Source organism: Amblyomma maculatum, chromosome 3, assembly GCF_055883805.1.
Source record: "Amblyomma maculatum isolate TAMU_Amacu chromosome 3, ASM5588380v1, whole genome shotgun sequence".
In the NCBI taxonomy this organism is placed as follows: Eukaryota; Metazoa; Arthropoda; class Arachnida; order Ixodida; family Ixodidae; genus Amblyomma; species Amblyomma maculatum.
Window position 1 is genome coordinate 88,566,386 of NC_139346.1, and position 22,339 is coordinate 88,588,724.

At 43.5% G+C, this 22,339-nt stretch overlaps 1 protein-coding gene across 3 annotated transcripts; it reads left to right on the forward strand.

Moving 5' to 3' along the window:
* Positions 1–204: 204 nt before the first annotated feature.
* Positions 205–21,798, forward strand: LOC146195217 (uncharacterized). Of its 3 annotated transcripts, none has more exons than XM_084597726.1 (4): positions 205–362; positions 1,898–1,962; positions 2,685–2,765; positions 6,618–7,374. In XM_084597726.1, exons 1-4 carry the CDS (start codon positions 293–295, stop codon positions 7,350–7,352), a joined length of 951 nt encoding a protein of 316 aa, XP_084453852.1. In that variant the 5' UTR covers positions 205–292; the 3' UTR covers positions 7,353–7,374. The 3 variants fall into 3 exon arrangements, with proteins under 3 accessions (XP_084453852.1, XP_084453853.1, XP_084453854.1); XM_084597727.1 differs by lacking the exons at positions 1,898–1,962; positions 2,685–2,765; positions 6,618–7,374 and adding exons at positions 16,198–16,262; positions 16,987–17,067; positions 20,987–21,798 and having other exon boundaries at positions 254–362; XM_084597728.1 differs by lacking the exons at positions 205–362; positions 1,898–1,962; positions 2,685–2,765; positions 6,618–7,374 and adding exons at positions 14,508–14,654; positions 16,198–16,262; positions 16,987–17,067; positions 20,987–21,798.
* The last annotated feature ends 541 nt before the right edge of the window (positions 21,799–22,339 follow it).

Here is a 22,339-nt window from a genome sequence, read left to right on the forward strand (position 1 = left end):
ATTCACGTTTGCAGAGCCAAAGAAGGGCCGAGTACGCTGACTCGTTGAAGATCTTGGAGAATGCTTCAAGGTCCGCGCAGCGCATTGGTACATTCTACCCCCATTAAGAAATTCTCATCCGGTCCCAATACCACGTCTTCAGGTACTCCTACTTCAGAGGAAAAGAAAAGGGTGTGCCTTGCTTCCCTCGCACAGCAGCGAATGGGCGCAGGATGTTACATGGAAAGGATGCGCCTTATAAGCTCGGCCGGCATTTCCACAGCAGTTTTAGTCGCTGAAAGGATTTGCCGCCATGAGGACATCCGTGCTTGTTGCACTCCTCGTGGGTGCCGTAGTCGCAGCCAGCGCTGAAGAATCCCACAGTGAGTGCTATAGTCCTGTGTTTGCGGAATAACCACGCTCTCTTTGTCATCAAGGCATTAACGAGTACCAATTTAGAACGGCCTCAGGTAGTCGGAATTATTTTCTAGATCCTGTGCTCATGATGTGGAGATGATTTATCCCTTTGGTATTTTGTTGAAGCTTTATTTGGAAATGCGTAAACGAACTATTGCTTTCAAGAAAAGCAGACGTACTTTCTACTGAATTCCATGCTAGTGATCCTTTAACAACTTGTTCGTAGGATGCAATAGAGGTATTGTATTCGCAAAATAATTTCTATTTCTTGTTTAGTTTTTGTTGCCACGTTGAGCTTCCTCAACACGTAACACGGCATTTTTAAAGCATGTAATATAATCTGTATGGTACTGAAACGATTCGCGACCACTACAAGGCTGTTTGCCCGCTCTTTTGGAGGCTGCCCTTCCTTGTAATTCTTTAATTGCCATTAGGTGAATAAATTGTTGTTCCAGTGATTTTTCCTAAAAACTTCAGTATTCATATTATATTGCTGATGTCTTTTTTTGAGCTAGTGACAGGCCACTATAATGTCTGTACAGGGTGGACAACATCATTAGAGAGCTCAAAATAAAACTAGTGTGAAGGAGAATGCTCGAAGATGAGCTTTCTACTTTTCGCTGCTACTTGTTTACACGTAGCCACCTTGGTTTCAAGGGTCTGATCGAATGATACTAGTAACTCATTCATGCCTCACAACGGCACAAATTCAAAATCCATGCAGACGCCAGGCAAAAACGGCTCGGTGTTGATACAATTCATTCGTGCATAACTATTCAGAAGGACAAAGGACTGTGAGCCCCTCATATGAACTGATTTCAGATGAAAGAAACTAATCGCTTCCTACTCTATGAATATGGAACAATATAACAATTTTGTAAAGTTAGGTCTCTTGGAACCTGCCGAAACATGCCCTGGGGAAAACGCTAACACATTTTTTTAAAGCCTCCATATGGGGCTCCGCGTTACACGACAGTAATACTAAAGTTTATTTTCAACCATACGCAGCGTGCTGTTTTTTGCTTTGGTATAAAGTGAAAAAAAATCAAAACATAAAGCATCTAATTTATTTATTTTTATTTTGTTACCGTAAAAATAGAAGTGGGGAAAAGATAAACTGATTGCCCTCTTCATACATGACGCCCGGTAATACTTTCATGGAATAGCAAGCAGCGGTGTGGTGGGGAACGTCGTTCTCGGCTGCTGTACTTGAAAAGAATGATGGTGAAGAAGGTCTAGTGCGGGCGCAAGGCCTTGATATTTCACAGGGTTGGCCAGTGAAGCCAGAGGAGTTTGAAGCAGGTTTGCAGATGTAGCGCTCCTGTTGTAGAGAATTGCAAAATTTGTGAAGCGAAGGTAATGCAATGCGTTTCATATGAACACATTTTTTTCATTTGTACCGCAGTGAATTTGTTTAACAATAGTTGACTTTCTTTTTTATAATAGACGCTAGTAAAATGGCGCAATTGTGACCGAAGTTTCCCGCACATTTGATTCGCAGAGTGGCCCAGCTGGAGCAACGTTGGGAAAAATGCAAGATGTGAGAGAGCCTTCGACCTGCAGCTAGTAAGTAGTGAAGTAAATGCTATGCATTTTAAAGTGTCTCCGGATATGCGCAGGGGTTCGCAACCGCATAAATTATTATTTAATGAAATATTGCGCCATGCTATATTTGCTCAATAAGAGAAGATCACTTTTTCAGAGCACGATGATATCTTTTAGTTACTCAACCTAATTCACTTTCTTGCGTCCGCACCAATAGAGCTTACGATTTTATCAAAGTTGGCGTTTAATAGTTACTCCATGCTATACGCGCTGCCAGTGAATGCTTTGTTTTTGACCGGATATCATATTTACTTATTGTTATGACATTTACGATTCATCCAAGTTTCTTAGCAAGGGAAAACAAATAGGAATTTTAAAGTCTCTTTCATCGTGTTAGTATTCATGTGCGTTTCGAAGCTTCTATAAAAGTTGTTCACAGTAATTGAAATACAATGTATTAAATGCTATTTCAAGCCGAAAATGTCACAATGGACAGGTGCGGATATAAGTAAACGCAGCACGCTTTTCTTTTAACATTACAATCACGCCTACCGGTTTTTAGATAAGAAAACATTATTTCTCCGAGTCAAAGCGGGCTGGTGTCTATTATCGGTTCGCAGATATTACGACTGCCAGTTTCCATTATAGCACGCGTGAGAAATGTTTGAAGGAAACAGAGTGATCCACTTACTTTTGTCCGCACCGGTTCATTAACTGGTCTATTGGTTTCTTTTTTAATTCAGCCTTTCCGAGTCCGTTGCCGGTACATTTGCAAAGGGTTCCCCGTCCGTGCTGCGAACGAAGCTGATGGAGAACCGTGTGCTGTGAGTAACCGCGTTTTTTGACGTAATTAATTTTGCTCAGTGAGAGTGGTGATTTACCAGAATACATGCTACTCACCTTTTACACATAATTTATCCAGACGGCCTGAAGAACATATTCCTACTGGCTGAGACGAAAAAAAAAAGCTGTATGTTTGCTTGTAACCCCTAACACAAGAACACCTTTGCCAGATATGCACATAAAGCGACGAGTAATGGTTAGAAAGAAGACCGGAAAAGACGGCTTTGCCATTCCCGACGAGCTCTAAACTCTGATACATGTAAATCTCTTGTCATAACTCTACTAGGCCGGTCGCTCTCCTCTTGTTGCATTATAAACAAATATCTGTGCTTTTCCTAATTTGAGCTGTGCGCTTTTTGTGCCATGTATACGATTCTAGCCTGATGCAAATATAAAGTAAAATGGGGAATAACAAAACTTTCACTTCATTGGTCGCTTCGTAGAAAACGTTCGTGTAAATTTATAAGAAATTACGAATACCTTGCCCCCTCTGCTCAGATCTCCAGCAGCAGCCCTGGGCAAACGCACGTTCAGTCAAAGGAGACGGTAACAGTGAATATGACACCGAGAAGTATTGAAGCTCTTTCGTCAGCCCTTAATATCCGCGCGTAAAGTTTGTCGAAAAATAAATTTTAATGGCATGAAAACAAGACCAAACAAACTAATCAGCCGGTAAAGTAAAAACGAATCAGTAGGCTTCACCGCGCTAAGTGCTGTGCGATTTGGCAGAAACACTAACTGAGAGTAAAAAGAAGACATTTGACTGGGGTTTATCTGCTCGTGCAATGAATTTATTTGAGTTAGAGAAGAGCACCAAGAAAGAAAATAGGAAAATGTGCTGTTTCGGAACATCACGTGCTTTATCAAGTTTACTGCATGCGAGTTGTAGCTTCCCTTTTGAAGCTTTGAAGCACTTGTTTATGACTGTTTAGTCATTGTCCGCACCACTGACAGTACACCGTGTATGTAATAGGGGTGGAGGGTTTCAATGAAATGGTTAACATTGTCAATTGATCTTCGGAATATTACATGATTCAATTAAGTGCCTCCCACATGGGAGTGGCCCAGTGTTCAGTAGAATGACTCTCACGAAGTCAATCTAATGGTTACATGTATCGCACGATTTGGACAGCGCGTTTTTATCTCTGTTGTTTGGTTTTAAATTAGCTTTGAGCTCTTTTCCAGAACAGCGAGACCAGTGAACACGTGATTGAATTCAAGGGAAGAATAGTAGTAGACACCGAGCCGTACCCCTGCAGGAAGCACTTACTTGAGTCATCACATATTCGGCAGACACGAAGGAATGTTAACCACCTCCGAAGAATCCTTCTCTCTCTTACACCCATAGCCTGCGGAAGGTGACCCGTGCGAATGAATAAACCAGGGCCTGAAAGGGGAAGCTGCAACTTGTCAGTAGAGACATCTGATGAAGGAAAAGAGTGGGCAGATCCAGAAATGCATGCTGCCATTTCGCTTGTTTGCCGTTTTTTGTAAGTTATGTAAAGCGCAAAGGAACAAAAGCAACATAATTTTTACCACTGGATGAGCAGAACACTTCTTTTAAAGGCAGTCGTATCCATCAAGCCATTTCTTTGTTTGCGTGTGAAGAACAATAACAAGAAAACCCCGCGGGGCTCGGTAAGTTCATAACAAGGCTGCAATGGCGAGCCTATGGGATGTCATCACTCTGCAAGTAGACAACGGAGAAGTGCCCACAAATAAAGGTCTTGATAAAATTTGATATTTCTCATTTCATGTTTATGTTTGTGTTTTCGGCGGCATAAGAAGTTTGCAGCAAGGCGCATTGCAACAGCGCCGGTGTTCTTTTCGCTGATATCTAGTGACCTGAACTCGCAAAGTACTAAGTACTTTTTAAGAAGATAATGCTGGTTTGCCTTATGTTCACAAATGTCTTTTCAAAATTTCGTGCCTTACTTCAACGAAATATTCTCATTTGGCCTTTTGATGGTTTTTAGGTTGCTCATTAGAAAGCAATAATCAATTGACAATAGCCACTTAACGTTCATTGAATATCCGAATCATCCCCTGAAAATGTACATTTACTTTGGAACTCGACTGGTGGTGAGACTTCACTTGCAGCGAAATTCTTTGTTTGTTCTTTATTCACGCGAAGTGCGAACCATTGCCTCAGGAGGAAAACACACAGAGATAAAAGGAGTGTCTCGAGAAACTGCCATGGCTCTTTTACAAGCCTCGTTTCCCAAAGGCAGTTCGGGACTGCAAGTCGCGCTTTTCTGACAAACTGGAGACAGTTGAAGAGCCTAGAATACCCCGTGAAGAAATCGGGATATATCAACTGAAATCCGTGGCTTCAACCGCAAGTCAAAGGGACATTGGCGTGCCCTTTTTCTTCCATTCGTTCTCTCCCGGTATGCAGCACACATTGCTTACGACATACTGCCGAAAACGCTGAGTATTTAAACTCTGAGCAGGCAGCCGGCGTCTGCAGCTTGCTGTACAACTTGCTCTACAGTCTTTCGCACTGAGTTCCGGCAGCAGTGCTCGCGAACGGATTGAGGTGCCATTTCACGAAAAGGGAACACTAATCCCTCATTGAAAGCAAAAATCAACGGTAATGATTCATGTAAAGGTGTTGTTCCTCTGCTATACTCTTCGTCCCCCACAATAAGTTTATGTCCATACTTCGTGCTAAACAAAGCCCTTAAATAACACTCGCAAAAATTATAGTCGACTACTTTAGTGCGTTCTGGGTTTATGTGGAAATTGACGTGATAGAAAATACTGTGCAGAGCGGTAAACTTAGCTTCCGTGTTTTGTCTCAGTAAACGGAAGTTACTGATTCAAAATTTAGCATACAAAAGCAGGTATTGCCTTCAAGTTAGCAAATTGTCTTAAAATGTGGGACAGTAAATTGTCCCAGGAACTTTCTGGTTACCATCCTTTTGAAATTATTAGCGGTGCTATTGCATAACTTACATGGTCACTTAACAATGGAATACATTTACAGCACGGACGGCGCTGTGATATATTTGTGTTTGTTATTTAGCGATGTATTTGTTTATTTACACCAACATGCAGTTCAGCGCGATGACATGACTGTAGAGGAGTTGTGTAAATACTATTTAGATGGCGCCCAACATCATACAAGAAACAAAAAGGATGACGATGGTTACAATGTGAGACGAAAATTGTCAGTATACTTGTCAGCATAATAGAGGAAAAAAGGATAATATTAGGGATGCTACTATTATATCCAGCCCTATTCTATTTATCAAAACAAAAATGGCTGTCTCGCCCCAAGCTCAAACCTCACATACATGCATTGATTTCAAGTGGTTTAAGGCAGGCCAGAAAAAGAAAGATTTACACAAATATGTACACATGCGCTTCAGAAAATGGTGCGGCTGTGCTCGTTAATGGAGAAAAAATGTTCGATATCAAAAGGCATCTTGGGCGAAACATCGCGTTGCAATATTTTCATTGCAGAATATAAATATGGATAAGGTGTGACTTACGTCGAGAGGTTGTCGGAAAAACATGATCATCATGTTGGTTATACATTATTCACAGAGCAAAGCGAGCTCAGCCACGGTGAAGCACATGGTTAGGGCGCTCATTTACTGTGCTCAAGGGTGCGGGATCGAATCCCGGTAGCGGCGCCCGCTTTTCGATGGTGACGAAAAGCTAAGCGCCCGTGTGCTCTGCGCCCCCCCTCCCCCTACGCTGTCTGTCATAGCCTGAGTCGCTGTGGTACGGTCCCCATAAACCTAACCTAACAAAGCAAAACATGCAAAACATTGTCTCTGTAAAATATACAATGAAGTTTTTATTCCTTCTGATACCGCTTTCAGGCCTTGTTTCGTGGAACGGGAAAGTGCCAGAATGGGCGATGCGTGGTAGGCAGTTCTGGCTGGTCTGTCTCACGACCAGATACCGAAGATACCGAAGAAAGGGGTCGACCTGAGCCTACACCTGAGACCGCCACAGAGCCGGCGGTTACTGAGTCCCCTGTAACACCTGAGGAGCCAGCTGAACCTGAACCAGCACCTGACCCCAGAGGAGAACAGGACGTCGCACCTGAGACTCAGCCAGAGCTCGCCGCTGCACCAGAAGGTTCATCGTCAGACGAGGCCCCGTCTCAGGAGGATTCTCAGGACCAACCTGAAGTTGCACTAGAAGCAGAGCCTACGCCGTCGACCGAGGGAGGGGAGCCTGAAGTTGTTCCAGACAATCAGGGCGAAGCTGAGCCTGCGCCGCAGCCTGAAGGAGAACTTAACACGCAGCCAGAGACACAGCCAGAGCAGGCCGCTCCAGAACCGCAACCTGAAGGGTCACCTGAAGTACAACCAGAAGCGCAGCCCGATGCAGAAGCACAGCCAGAAGCTCAGCCGGAAACCCAGCCTGAATCAGAGCCGGAAGTGCAATCGGAAGCACAGCCGGAACCCCAACCGGACGCGCAACCGGAAGCCCAGCCTGAAGCACAGCCAGAAGCGCAGCCAGAAGTTATTCCCGAAGGTCAACAAGGCGGCGAATTCCAGCCGGAATCCCAACCTGGAGGCTACGCTGAGAATGAGGTGCCACAATAAAGCAGCGGTTAAATAATCTTGAGATCTGGTAGTGACAGCAGTGCAAAATGCACTCGACAGAAAAAACAAATATTATGCAAAACACAAGTAAATTTTCACGGTAAAATATGCAGTCAGTGTTCGAAGCTCGCCTGCAATTTATGAAGCATATCTCAAGCCTTATTTGTCTGTTGTGATATAAATTAGCTGATGCGGCATACTGTTCTACAATCGCGGCTATCACTGTAAACACATAATTGCCATTAGTTGTATTTTTTTCCATCATGAAAATAAAGCTGAATCTATAGGAGAAGCTTTTCGGATTTAACTACAGAATATTTTTTCTTGAAACAAGTTCTTAACTATGGTACCTGCGCTGCGCGCTATTTTCCTAGATATGAAGAAAAAGTTGTGATGACGAAATGAAGGCTTTCCTGTTGTTTGTAGATGTGTGCATTTAATTTATTGTGCTGACATTTTAGTTTATTTTATAATATCAAGTTAGGGAAGGCTGTATTCAGATGTGAAACAAGCTGGTACCAGAATGCTTCACAAGCCGCACTTCGTGTCTACCTTTGTATGTTTGCGATGAAGGCTATGTTAAAGGCTTTGTCCACAAATGGTTATTTTTTGGTCGGCACGCTGCCAGAGCGCCTGGAAAAACGTAACACTACAGTATAAATTCATGGCCTAGCGAAAAAAACACGTTGTTGAAGCCAACGTCGTTACTAATGATAATGTTTTCTTAGCGGATGTATTCCTGTTCCGCGGTATATATATATAATAAACGCTTTTGATTTAGCTACAAAAAATACAAGCTTCGTGAGCTGATATCATGGTGTAACGTTTAAAATGCAAAATGCATCCTAGTCACCAATTTTTACAGGTGCGGACATAAGTAAACGGAGCACGCTTTTCTGTTCAAATTAAAATCACGTCTTCTGTAAAAGAAATAAGGAAACAACACTTGTCCGAGTGAAAAGGCACTGCCGTCTACTACCAGTTAGCACGTACCACGATTGCCAGTTTCAATTACATATCGCGTGAAAAATTTTATAATGAAATTGCGTGCTCCATTTCCTTTTCTCCGCACCGTACATGTATATATGAGCAAAAGCTGTTAGCTTGTGCCGGATAGGCCGAAGCCAGAGGAATGACTAGCCAACTATACGTCTATGCCGGCATTTTTTCTCTTCCTTCGAAAACGGCAGGGATCACTGCGGTATTCAATTGGAGAAATGCGTAATTAAGTTGCGCATGTTCTTTTTTTTCTGTGTATTTTGATTTAACGACGATTTACCTATTGTCGGGTCAATTTTACTAAATTTATTTCAGTTTTTTGTCGGACGCCCAATTTGCGGTCACGTGACATAGAAGCAGAAATGTTACACTGCCGGTCATATGACCTTGTTACAGGTCACGTGACCCTATCCCATATCGCGTGACCGGAAGTGTGCCGTCTCATACTGATGTCGCCATTACTCTGCCTGGCTATTTCGACGTCAGATTGACTGTTTGCTGTAATTAATTACCTACGTTATAAATGTTACCCGTACGATTTCTCCGAGAATTTTCATCCTGTATTTAATTCATTCTTTCGTTGTTTGGTAACCCGTTCGTGAGACGAAATCGTGAACACAACTTCTGGGACGCAAAATCTGAAACATGGACACTTAATGCTTACGCAAAAATTAAGCGCCATGCCACTCAGATGTGAACTGGTCACCGTCGAATACCCGTAACCTTTGCGTATATTGCGCACGATAATCTCGAATAACGCCTTATTGAACAATTACAGTGCAGAAGCATAGGAGATTACAGGCTCCATTAGAGTATTACAGGGAGGTTTTGAGGAAACAAGAAAAACCACCGGATCTTGGTTGTTTTACTAATAATAATCTTGTTTATTTCAAATATTTTATACGGATGTGGGTCTACCAGTGCCACGGAACCACTCGGCACCAGCGTACACAGCAGTTATACACGGTAGCAAAGACAGAGCCAACAAAACGAGTAAACATTGAGAATTCATGGAGGAAAAAAAAACGAAATTGCAACATGCCATCAATGAGTGAACAAAAATCAATAACAGAATTTGAACTAGGACGATTTGATAAAATATGTTATGTATTTTGCCTACTTTGATTTATTGATTCGTACCGTGTGCTATTTTTTACTCGCGACTGGACATCCTGAATAAGCTTTCAGCGTGGGCGTTGTGATCAGGAAATGACTGGCAGGGTTCTGGCAGGTGATAGGGCTGTTCATTTGCAGGTCATCGAGGTGTGTTGGTGCATGATGTCACGAATGCTCACAACTAGAGTGACATAGCAGGAGCTGCGAACACCTCAATGCCACGCGTGTACGGTCGCACGGCTTGGCTAAACGGATTATTGATGTCTATTTCGGGTGGTATTACGCCCAGTGTGGTATTTGATGACAGTATGCTAATCGGCATTTGTGGGATTACAGAGCCACAAATGTAAGACTACATCTTGAGAAGCAACAGAGAATAACCACGAAATAGGATTACCAAGTCGCAGTGGCAAAGGGAAGCTATAGCTGTGAACGATACAAATTTTTATTGTTCTCTTTTAGAAAGCCGCCGGCATGCGACCTTATCACTGTCAGTCTAGAGCACCCCGGATCAAGTCTGCATTATTTGTTCATGCTCGTTTTCGCGAATACAGGTTTATCATTTTCTTGGGAGGTCATGATGTGCAGAGATGCTTTTCAAAGATTCAGGCCATTAGCGTGAGTTTTTAAAATGTTCGACGTTATGCTAGTCACCACTTGCGATTTTATCTAGATGTTTTTTAACCGCCAATGAATTTAGCGTTTGTGTTATAGATTTGAAACTTCCGCGACCAGCGACCACATTTGCTGCTATCGCTGCCGCTCAGGGGTTGTTATTTTGAGGGCGCAAGTAAGCCAAATAAGGGGTTAATTTCAGTGCTGCCACGCATGTGTGCTCTATTGTGACCACGGCATTGTCACCGGCATGTGTCATCTGGTGGAGGTCCTGAATCCCTGTTAACGTTACCATGCCGTTCAAGACAGAACCAGCCGGGCGGGCACAGCCTCTTGTGTTCGTCCAGCCTTGTGAACCCACCAGCTTCCAAAACAGACCGGAGGGGGATGCGTAAGACAAGCTACACACTTTCGTGCGTGTGGCGTAATTCATCGCAGAGACGACTCAGCAAAGTTGAATTAAATGTATTTCGAAACTCACAGATCTCCGCGGATCTAGTTTAAAAACCAGGAAGCTTCTTTGCATGATTGGGACACTTTTATCACGGAGCTACTCAAGACCTTTGCTAGAGTTGTTAGAAACGAAAGAGCGCAGTATCTCCTTGAATCCAAGATTCAACTCCAGAATAAATGCGTCCTTGCTTACGATGAAGAGATGAAGCGTCTCTTCGGCAGCACCAATCTTGACATGACCGAGGAGAGTAAGGCCAACTTCCTGATGCTTGATGTAAACGACGAACTTTCTGCCGGGCTAGTGTGCCAGCCGCCAAAGACTGGCAGAATTTTGCACGGCATCAGCTAGTATTGAGAAGACCTTAGGAACGAGGACCTGCAAGTGCAACCGGTCAATCCAAGTCTTCCTCAAATGCCACTACAACGCCTCAAATAGACGCGGAGATTATCCGCGAGAACGTATCCTCGATATCGTCTGCGTCTAATTGCGCCGACTCCGGCCATCGTCCCAACCGCCTAAAATAGCGGTGCCAACAGACGCCGTCAGTGAAGAAGCCCAGCAGGCACTGGGCGTTCTCAAAGCGACGCCTCCAACTGCTTCAACGCAAGAACTCGGAGCAATGAATAACGCTGCTGCGTTACGTTATCGCGAGCAAGCTGGTACTGAATGACGATCCTTGGCCCCCGCCCGCCAAGCCAGCGAACGGCCCACAAGCACTAGGAAGTGCGATGCCAGGAGTGCTGCGAGCAATCGCCGACTCTGCTTCCACTAAGCTGAGGCCAGCCACATTCTATGCCACTGCCCGTAAAAAGGCATCGGTCAGTGCGGCTTAGTCATCGATCCCCCCCCCCCCCCCCCCCCCGACCCCGTCCTGGAGAACTACCGGAAGAAACCCAGAACTACTTGTGCAGGGACGAGTCACTATGTCTAATCCCTCGCCATCTCCGTACAGCGCCCATTTGGCCTCGCCGGATCGCCGTTGTGTCCAAGGAAGGTCCCATTGCACCTGTAGGGGAGACTAATGGCAGCAACATTTAAAGGTGAAGTTGCTACACGGGAAACTAGGGATGATTCTTCGGTAGGTGATGTGTAACAACGCTGGAACTTTTCCACCGCTGCTACGCACGACGAAAGCATCCAAAATGAAACGACCATACCCCAGGCTGACACCGCCGTCCAGCTAAGTGATAACGGTGTGCCCTGGCCGTGACCCCAGTAGACAACAAGCAGCCGAGATGGACTCGAGGGCCAATACGCAATGCAAGTACATGAACAAGTGACCTTGAAGTGTATATCGACGGCCACACTGTGTCATCCGTTAATAATTTAAAGTTAATATTTATGCGCAGATTTTGGTGTGAATACTGCCAGACATCCTTACAGTGTACACTGTTCCGTACTCAAAGGAGGTGCCCTCAACATGCGTGGCAAGCTCGTTCGGTTGTCAGCTACCTGTAGTGATAGAAGAGGGTGGCCGTGTGGTGCTCAGCTTACGCCGGTTCAAGTCAGAGTAAGGATAAGAGTCAGAATTGACAAGCAAAACAATTTATACACAGCAAGAGATGATAAAGAGGAATTCACACTGATACTTAAAACACACAGAACGAGAGGTCCAGAGCTAACCAATGCAAAGCATGCAGCTAAAGAGGCTTTGATTAAACACAGAGACTTACGAGACGAGGGAGTCAGAGAAGAAAGCATCTGATTGTTCACCGACCACTATCGTAGACCCACGTCTGGAGAGTCACGATGTGACTGTCCAGTACACGAGCGCCACTCTCACGCAAAATCAATGGGTTTGTCGAACAGTGGGTTGACCCCTGGAGCCGAGAAGCAGCACTGCAACACTCTCTGCAAAGAGTGGCTGTAATACTGGCTACCTAGTACAAGAGATGCGACTTCAGTAAATAGGGCACGCCTCGCCTGTTTGTTACAACGCGCCAAGGCAGGCACGCACATACACGTAACTTTCACTGTAGAAGCGTCTTCTCTTCCTCCCCGTTGAGTTGAGCATCGTCTTCGGCCAGCTTCGGCCGAAACTTCTGGAGCCATCCAGTAGCTTCTCCTACCGGGTGAGTAGTCGCCGCTGACACGTGATAAGGAGTGGGTGACGCCGAAACACGCAATACTACACGCTAACCTTGCACGAAAAAGAGAATATTTCTGCAATTTTCTGAAACCTTATACGAGACTATAGTGTTCTCGAGACAACACGCGCACCATTCCTTGGTTCGCTTTTGCTGAGCTTCGAGGCCACCAAGCCCTGGTATTGCGTGCCCGGCACCACCTAAGCAGCCGGCACACAAGTTACAAAATTATGCAGTTCTCTATCACTCATCAAGCCCTCCAGGAATACATTCGCGAATGATATATTGAGTAACCAATTGTGCCAAGAATTTCCGCAGCGTCGCTGGGGAGACGGCATCAGCCGCGATACCTTTAAAATATTTTATCTGCCTCAGACTGCAACCATAAAACAAAAACAAACAAACAAACAAACAAACAAACAAACAAACAAACAAACAAACAAACAAACAAACAAACAAACAAACAAACAAACAAACAAACAAACAAACAAACAAACAAACAAACAAACAAACAAACAAAAAAACAAACAAACAAACAAACAAACAAACAAACAAACAAACAAACAAACAAACAAAATGTTCAATCTATTACCCTCAACAATTTAAGATTGCGGTCACGTCCTTAAAGCGCTCTACCGCGTTTGCTCAGCGGTTTGACCGATCTAATAGCCACCCTAAGGATCGGAGTTCGACCACTGCCGTAGCGAGAGCGTTTCGAAGGTGGTGATAAGGAAACCACTAGCGTACAGTGCAATGTCAATACTCGTGAGATATTCTCGTAGCTAGAAAATATCTGGAGCCTTCATCATCCACGTACCCGTTAGCCAAGTCATCGTTGGAATTTAAACCCGATAAACCTAACCAAACCAGCACTAACATGTTTGCAACTATACATGTTATTGCTCAAATCATGATACTAAGCGGAAAAGCATAGTAGTTCTTCGCAAAACCCACGACAAACCACACTGCGTACAGTGAAATGCATTATCATCAAGATAGATGCAATGCGCCTCGCCGCTGTAAGAAAACAGTATTTCAGGTGCCCTTCTGCTCATTAGCAGACGACAGCAACCATCACCTGTAGACTCTAGTGCGAATGCGTCGCTTCACACGAAGCCGCGCAATGCTGCGCCACGTTTGTAAAAAGAGTGGACTTGCCTGTGATCACCTATGCTTGAAGCCTCCGAACTGTCTAATCTCATCTGCCACTTGGCATTCTGCTCACTCTTGTTGAGTGGAGTTTCGCTTGAATTTCATTGTGCCACCCAACGTACCATAGGTAAATTTCCCTCCGTGTTGCATGCCCTACTTAATACTGCTCCAATTACTTTCTTCTCTGTGACTGGATAGTACTAGTGCAATATTATTCATGCAGTTTTGTGTGCTGTGCAGTTACCGTTAAATGAGGTTCGTACCACGATATGATCTTCGCGTTATATATCTATGATTCTATAGCTCATGTATCCTGTCTTCAAGTAAATAGTTTCAATTCAATCCAGTGATTGTTTAGTATTTCGTTTGTTCCGCAGCAACCCCGCACATCCACAGCTGCCTATTGAAATAATTTTGTAATTATCCGTGCAATATTTATTTCCCTTGGAAATCTTATTAGTCAAATCTTTCGCAGATGTCCCCTCCCCCTCCCTTCGAAAAGAAACAATAGAAGTACATTCACGTTTGCGGAGCCAAAGCAGGGCCGAGTCCGCTGACTCGTTGATGATCTTGGAGAATGCTTCACGTTCGGCGCTGCGCATTGCTATATTCTGCCCCCATTAAGAAACTCTCATCCGGTCCCAATACCACATCTCCAGGTACTCCTACTTCAGAGGAAAAGAAAAGGGTGTGCCTTGCTTCCTTCGCACAGCAGCGAATGGGCGCAGGATGTTCAATGGAAAGGATGCGCCTTATAAGCTCGGCCGACATTTCCACCACCGTTTCAGTCACTGAAAAGATTTGCCGCCATGAGGCCATCCGTGCTTATTGCACTCCTCGCGGGTGCCGTAGTCGTAGCCAGCGCTGAAGAATCCCACAGTGAGTGCTATAGTCTTGTGTTTGCAGAAAACAGGATAACCACGTTCCCTTTGATCGAACCATTAAGAAGTACCAATTTAATACGGCCTCAGGTAGTCAGAATTATTTTGCAGATCCTGTGCTCATAATGTACTAATGTGTTGTTCCTTTGGTATTTTGCTGAAGTTTTGTTGGTAATGCGTAAGCAACCTATTGCTTTTACGAGAAGCAGACGTAGCGTTACCTTTCTGCTCAAGGCCATGGTAGTGGTACTTTGACAACTTGTTCGTAGTATGCGATAGAGTTGTTGTATTAGCAAAATAACATTCATTTCTTGTTTAGTTTTGGTTGCCACATTGAGCCTACTCAACAGTTAACATGACACTTTTAAGACGTGTAATATATTTTGTATGCCACTGAAGCAATTCGTTACCACTACAAGGCTGTTTGCCCGCTCTTTTGGAGGTTGCCCTTCCTTGGTCATTTGGTGAAGAAATTTCTGTTCCAATGAAGTTTCCTGGAAACTTCAGTAGTGGTATTTAGCTGCTCGTGCGTTCGTTTAAGCTAGTGACAGGCCACTATAATATCGGTACAAGGTTGTCAACATCATCCCAGAGCACAAAACAAAACTACTGTGAAGGAGAATGCTCGAAGATATGATTCCTACTTCTCGGCTGCTATTTGTTCACACGTCGCCGCCTTGGCCTCAAGGTTCTGATCGAATAATACTAGCGCCTCATCCGTGCCTCACAATGGCGAAAATTCAAAATCTATGCAAATGCTAAGCAATGAATGCTCGATGTTGATACAATTATATTGCATAACTATTCGGAGCCCCTCATATGAACTGATGACAAATTACAGAAACTAATCGCTTCCTACTTCAAGAATATGGAGAATTATAGCATTTTGTTTTGTAAATAAGGCAGCTTGGATCATGCCGAAAGGTTTGTTGCAGTGGGAAAACATATTTCTTTCATAGGCACTATACGGGACTGCGCCTTATATGACTGTAATACTTAAGTTGCCTTTCAACAATGCGCGTCGCGTTGTTTGTTTGCTTTGTTATGAATTGAAAAACGCAATGCATTTAAAATAATTTATTTTCATTTTGTTACCGTAAAAAGCACATTATGGGTATTAGATAAGAGGTGGGGAAAACGTAAACTTATTTCCTTCTTCATACATGACGCGCGGCAATACTTTCTTACGAATAGCAAGCAGCGATGTGGTGGGGAATGTCGTTTCACTCGGCTGTCGTTATTTCAAAGAATGATGCTGAAGAGGGTCTAGTGGCGGCGCGTACCCTTAAAATTTAACATTGTTGGCCAGTGAGGCAAGAACAAAGTGGAGTAGGTTCACAGATGTAGCGTTCTTGATGCAGAGATGAATTATAAAATTTGTGATGAAGTAAAGGTATATAAATAAGTTTGATACAAACGCATTTTATTTCCGTTTCTACCGCAGCGAATTTGTTCAACAATGGTTGACTTTGTTTTTTTATAATAGATGTTAATAAAATGGCACACTTGTGACCGAAACTTCCCACACATTTTATTCGTAGATTGGCCGAGCAGGAACAACTTTGGAAAAAATGCAAGATGTGCGAGAGCCTTCGACCTGCAGCTGGTAAGTAGTGAAGTAAATGCTATGCATTTTAACATGTCTCCGGAAATGCGCAGGAATTCGCAACCGCATTTATTATTACTTAATGAAATATTGCGCCAAACTATATTTGCTCAATAAGAGTAGACCACTTTTTCAGAGCCTGATGATATCTTTTAGTTACTCAACCTAATTCACTTTCTTGCGTCCGCACCAATAGAGCTTATGATTTTATCAAAGTTGGCTATTAATAGTTATTCCATGCTATACGCGCTGCCAGTGAATACGTTGTTTTGACCAAATATCATATTTACTTCTTGTTATTGCATTTACCATTCATCCAAGTTTCTCAGCGAAGGAAAGCAAATAAGAATTTTAAACAGACTCTTTCATCGTATTAGTATCCATGTGCATTTCGAAGCTTCTATAAAGTTTGTGCACAGTAATTGAAATACAAAGTATTAAATGCTATTTCAAGACAAAAATTCCACAATGTACAGGTGCGGATGTAAGTAAACGCAGCACGCTTGTCTTTTAAAGTTACAATCACGCCTACCGGTTTTTAGATAAGAAAACATTATTTGTCCAAGTCAAAGCGGGCTGGTGTCCATTATCGGTTCGCAGATATTACGACTGGCAGGTTTAATTATAGCACGCGTGAAAAAGTTTAGAATGAAATAGAGTGATCTGCTTACTTTTGTCCGGCCCGGTTCATTAACTGGTATTTTTTTTTTTTTTTTCAATTTAGCCTTTCCGAGTCCGTTGCCGGTACATCTGCAAAGGGTTCCCCGTCCGGTCTGAGAACGAAGCTGATGGAGAACCATGTGCTGTGAGTAAGCGCGCGTTGTAAATAAGTCTGTTAAATGAGAGTGGTTATTTACCAGGACACGCGCCACATACGTTGTACACGTAAATAATCCACACGGCCTGAAGAACGTCTGCCCACTGGCTGAGATGCAAAAGGAAAAAGCTGTATGTTTACTCGTAACCCCAACACATGAACACATTTGCCAGATATGCACATCAAGCGACGAGTAAAGGTTAGAAAAAAGACTGGAAAAGACGTTTTACCATTCCCGACTAGCTTTAAACTCCGAGATATGTAAAACTTTTGTCATAATACAGCTACGCTGGTCGCCTTGCTCTTGTTGCATTTTAAACAAAAATCTGTGCTTTTCGTAACTTCAATTGTGCGCGTTTTGTGCCGTGTATACAATTCTAGCCTCATGCAAATGTAAAGTAAAATAGGGGATAACAAAACTTTCATCTCCTTAGTCGCTTGGTAGAAAATGTTCATGCACGTTTAAAAGAAATTACTTACCTTGTCCCCATTTGCACAGAACTCCGACAGCAGCACTGGGCAAACGCAAGTTCAGTCAAAGGAGAAGTAATAATGAATATGACATGAAGAAGTATTGAAGTGCTTCCGTCATCCTTTATTATCTGTGCGTAAAGTTCGTCGAAAAATAAATCTTAATGCCATGTTACCAAAAAAAAAAAAAAATCAGCCGTTAAAGTATCAACAAATCAGTAAGCTACACCGCACTAAGTGCTGTGCGATTTAGCAGAAACACTCACTGGGATTAAAAAGAAAACATTCGATCGGGTTTATCCGCTCGTGAAATGAATTATTTGAGTTAGAGAGGAGCAGCAACCAAGAAAATAAGAAAAGATTTTGTTTCGGAACCTCATGTGTTTCATCAAGTTGACTGCAGGCCAGTTGCAGCTAGCTTTTTGAATGCCTGTTTAATTATTCTCCTGGACACTGACACTACACCGTGTATGTAATAGGGGTGAAAGGTTTTAGAGAATGGTTAACATTTCCTGCTGTATCTTCGGAATATACAATATGACTAAATTGAGAGCCTCCTGCACGGAAGGGTCCCAGTGTCCAGTACAGTAATTCCCACGAAGTAAATGTAGTGATCACACTTCTCGCAGAATTCGGCCAGTTCGTTTTAATCCTGCTAATTTGTTCATTAGCTTTGAACTCCTTTATCTTTTCGCGGAAGTTCTTTGTTCCTGTACCTCAAAACTGCGAGATTATGAACACACTACTGAATTCGAGGGAAGAATAGCAGTAAACACCAAGCCGCAACCCTGCAGGAGGCTATTACTTGAGTCATCACATATTCAGCACATGAGAGAATGCTTTTCGTTGCCTATAAGTCCGTCCTTCTATCACACGTATAGTCTGTGATAGGTGGCACTTGCGAATATTTAAGCGAGGGCCTCAAAGGGGAAGCTGCAACTCGCCTGCGAAGGAAACGAGTAGGCAGTTTCCGAGATGTTTATTTCCCTTTCTTTTGCTTGGCGGTATTTTGTAACCTATGTAAAGCTCAGTGGAGTATGCAAAAGACGTTTTATCACTGCAAGATCGGGACACTTCCTTTGACGGTAGTTGTGTCCATCGAACACTCTCTTTTTTGTTTGTGAAGAACATAACAAGCAAGTCCTACTGAGCCTGGTAATTTCATAACAAGCAGCGGCGTGCCTATGAGAAGTCATTACTCTGAAAGTAGAGCACACAGAAGTGCACGCAAATATAGGTCTCGGTAAATTTCTTATATTTTTCATTTTGTGGTTATGCTTATGTGTCTTCGGCAGAGTAAGAAGATTTTGATTGCAGCAAGGCGGATTGTAACAGCACCGATATTCTTTCGCTGATTGATATGTAGTGACGTCAAACCCGCAAATTACTTGCAAGTACTTGTTAATAGGATAAAACTGATGCCCTAACTCAAGAAACGTCTTTACAAAATTTGTTCCCTACTTCAGTGGACTTTGCCTCAGAAAAGGCCTGCGATGCCTATACTTGAACATTTGGTCTTTTGAAGGTTTTAGGTTCCTCATTAGAAAGCAATATTCAATTAACACGGGCAACCTAACATTCATTACTAATATCCGAATCATCACCTCAAAATGCACATCTGTGGAACTCGACTGGCGGTGAGAAGTCACTTATAGCGAATTTCTTTGCTCATTCTTTAATCGCGGAAAATGCGAACAATCGCCTGAGAGGGCACAACAGACACAGAATAAAGAAACTTCTAGCGAAACTGCCGTGGCTCTTTTACGAGCTTCGTTTACCAAAGGCAGTTCGAGACTGCAAGTTACGCCTTTGAGACAAACTTGGGGCAAATGAACAGCCTAGAATACCCAGTGGAGAAATCGGGATATATCAACGGACATCCGTGGCTTGAACCGCAAGTTAAAGGAACGTAGGAGCTCCCCTTCTCTTATTTTCCTTCTCTCCCGGTATGCAGCACACGACGCGTACGAGACACTGGCGAAAATGCTGAGTATTTAATCTCTGAGCAGCCAGCTGGCGTCTGTAGCTTTCACTACATAGAACGCCAGTCTTCCGCACAGAGTTTCGGGAGCAGTGCTCGCGAACGAATTGAGGTGGCATTTTACGGAAAGGGAACTATAATCCTTACTTGAAAACAAAAATCAACCGTAAAGATTCACTTAAAGGTACTGTTTCTCCACTGCATTCTTTGTCCACTACGCTAATTTTAATGCCCATATTCGAGGAAAACAAAACCCTTGAATAACTCTTATAAAATCGTAGTCCACTCCATCTGTGTGTTGTGTCTATTTTTGAAAAATAAAGTAAAAAAAAAAGGGGACCTTCCGTGTTCTGTTTCTGTAAACGGAGGTCGCTGATGCACAATTGAGCGTACAAAGCAAGGTATTGCATTCAAATGAGCTAATAGGCTTAAAACGTGTGACAGTAAACTGTGCCAGGAACTTTCCCGTTAGCACCCTTCTGAAATTATTAACGGTGCGTATTGCATAACCTACTTTGTCATGTAACAATAGAATACATTTACAGCAAGTACGGCGCTTTGTACTGTGAGGTATTTGTGTTTAATATTAAGTTATGTATTTGGTGTAGACGAGTTGTGTAAATACTGCTCAAATTAACTAAGGAATAAGAGGGCGCCTAACAGCCAGCAAAAACAACAATAAGGATGACGATGTTTATAATTTTACAAAGAAATTGTCAGTAGAGATAGCACTGCCTACTCGTGATGAACATAATAGGTTTAAAAATAAAAAAAAAATGAGATAATATCAGGGGTACTTATAATAAATCTAGCCCTGTCCTGTCCCCCCCTCCACCCCAAAAAAAAAACGGCTGTCTCGCCACTGATTGAAATAGCGCATTCGCGCATCGATTTTAAGTGGTTAACGGTATGCCGAAAAAAGAAAGATATACACAAATATGCACACATGCGCTTCGTGCAGATACTTGCTCTTTAAAGGAAAAAAAAATAGGCTCGATATCAATATATATCTTGGGCAACAAAATGCTTTGCAATGTTTTCATTGAAGAGTGTAAATGTTGCTAAAGTAGAGCTTACTTCGCGATGTTGTCGGAAAAGCATTATCTACACGTTGGTTATACATTATTCATAGAGCAAAGCAAGCCCCGCCGCGGTGAAGCACTGGTAGGGCTCTCAACTACTGTGCCCAATGATGCGGATCGAAACCCGGCTGGGGCGGCCGCATTTCGATGAAGGTGAGAAGCTAGGCGCCCGCGTGCTGTGCGATTTCTGTGCACGTCAAAGAACCCTAGAGAGTCGAAATTTCTGGACCCCTCTACTCTGGCGTCTGTTATAGCGAAAGTCGCTTTAAGACGTTAAACTCCCCCAAATCTAACCACCATAGAAAAACATCCAAACATTTTTCTCGGCCGAAATACAGTGATTAATTTTTATTTCTCCTGATACCGCTTTCAGGCCCTGTTCCGTGGAACGGGCAAGTGCCAGAATGGCCGATGCGTGGTAGATGGTTCCGGCTGGTCTGTCTCACGACCAGGCACCGAAAGAAGAAGCCTACCTGAGCCTACGCCTGAGACCGCCACTGAGCCTCCGGCGCCTGGCACCGAAGCCGCAACCGAGCCGGCGGTTACAGAGTCCCCAGTGATACCTGAGGTGCCTGTTGAGGCCGAACCAGTACCTGATCCCAGAGGAGAGGAACAGGAAGTTGCACCAGAGACTCAGCCAGAGCTGGCAGTCGCACCAGAAGGTTCATCTGCAGGTGAGTCCCCGTCACAGGAGGATTTTCAAGACAAACCTGAAACTTCGCCATATGCAGAGCCTACGCCACCGACCGAGGAAGGGGAGCCTGAAGTTGTTCCAGACAACCAGGGCGCAGCTGAGCCGGCGCCGCAGCCTGAAGGAGAACCTAGCGCGGAGCCGGAGACAGAGCCAGAGCCGGCCGCTCCAGAACCACAACCTGAAGGATCATCTGAAGCACAACCGGAAGTGCAGCCTGAAGCTCAGCCTGAAGCGCAGCCAGAATTTACACCCGAAGGTCAATCAGGCGGTGAATTCCAGCCGGAACTCCAACCTGGAGGCAACGCCGAGAATGAGGTGCCACAATAAACGAGCGGTTAAAAAATGTCATGATCAGGTAGTGACAGCAGTTTAAAACGCAAGTACAATTGCCCGTTAAAATCTGTGGTGAGTTTTCGGAGCTCACCTGAAGTTTGTGGAACGTATCTCAAAACCTATTGTTTTCGTTCTGAAATAAATTAGCTGATGCGTTATATTGTGTTGTCTGCGTGGAAATCACTGCTAAAACATAATTGCCATTAGGTGTATGTTTTTCATTCAGGGAAAGCAAGCAGACTCCATAGGAGCAACGTTTTGAAATTTAACTACCGCATGTTTTATCTTGATCTTGATCTTAGCTATGCTACCTGCGCTGCACGATAATTTCCTATATATGAAAAACATGTTGGGCTGACGGCGAAGTGGATGCTGTCCTGTTCTCTGTAAAGATGCGCATTTCATTCAGTGCGCTAATATTTCAGTTTGAAATTTTAAATTGGCGAGAGTCTGTTCAGCTGCGAATCAAGCTGATACCAGCACGCTTCACAAGCCACACTTCGTGCCTACATTTATGTATTTGCATCGAAGGGTATGTCGTCGGCTTTGTCCACAAATGGTTATTTTTTGGTCGGCGCGCTGCCAGAACATCTGGAAAAACCTAACATTGCAGTATAAATTAATCGCCTAGCGAAAGAAGCATTTGGTTTAAACCAACTTGGTTACTAATGATAATGTTAGCTTTGCGGATATATTCTT

Excerpts from the sequence above, each read along its gene's own strand:
- LOC146195217 (XM_084597726.1), top strand. The coding sequence starts at position 293 with ATGAGGACATCCGTGCTTGTTGCACTCCTCGTGGGTGCCGTAGTCGCA. Across the intron at positions 363-1,897 it reads CAGCGCTGAAGAATCCCACA|AGTGGCCCAGCTGGAGCAAC; the intron begins GTGAGTGCTATA and ends TTTGATTCGCAG. Across the intron at positions 1,963-2,684 it reads GAGCCTTCGACCTGCAGCTA|CCTTTCCGAGTCCGTTGCCG; the intron begins GTAAGTAGTGAA and ends TTTTTAATTCAG.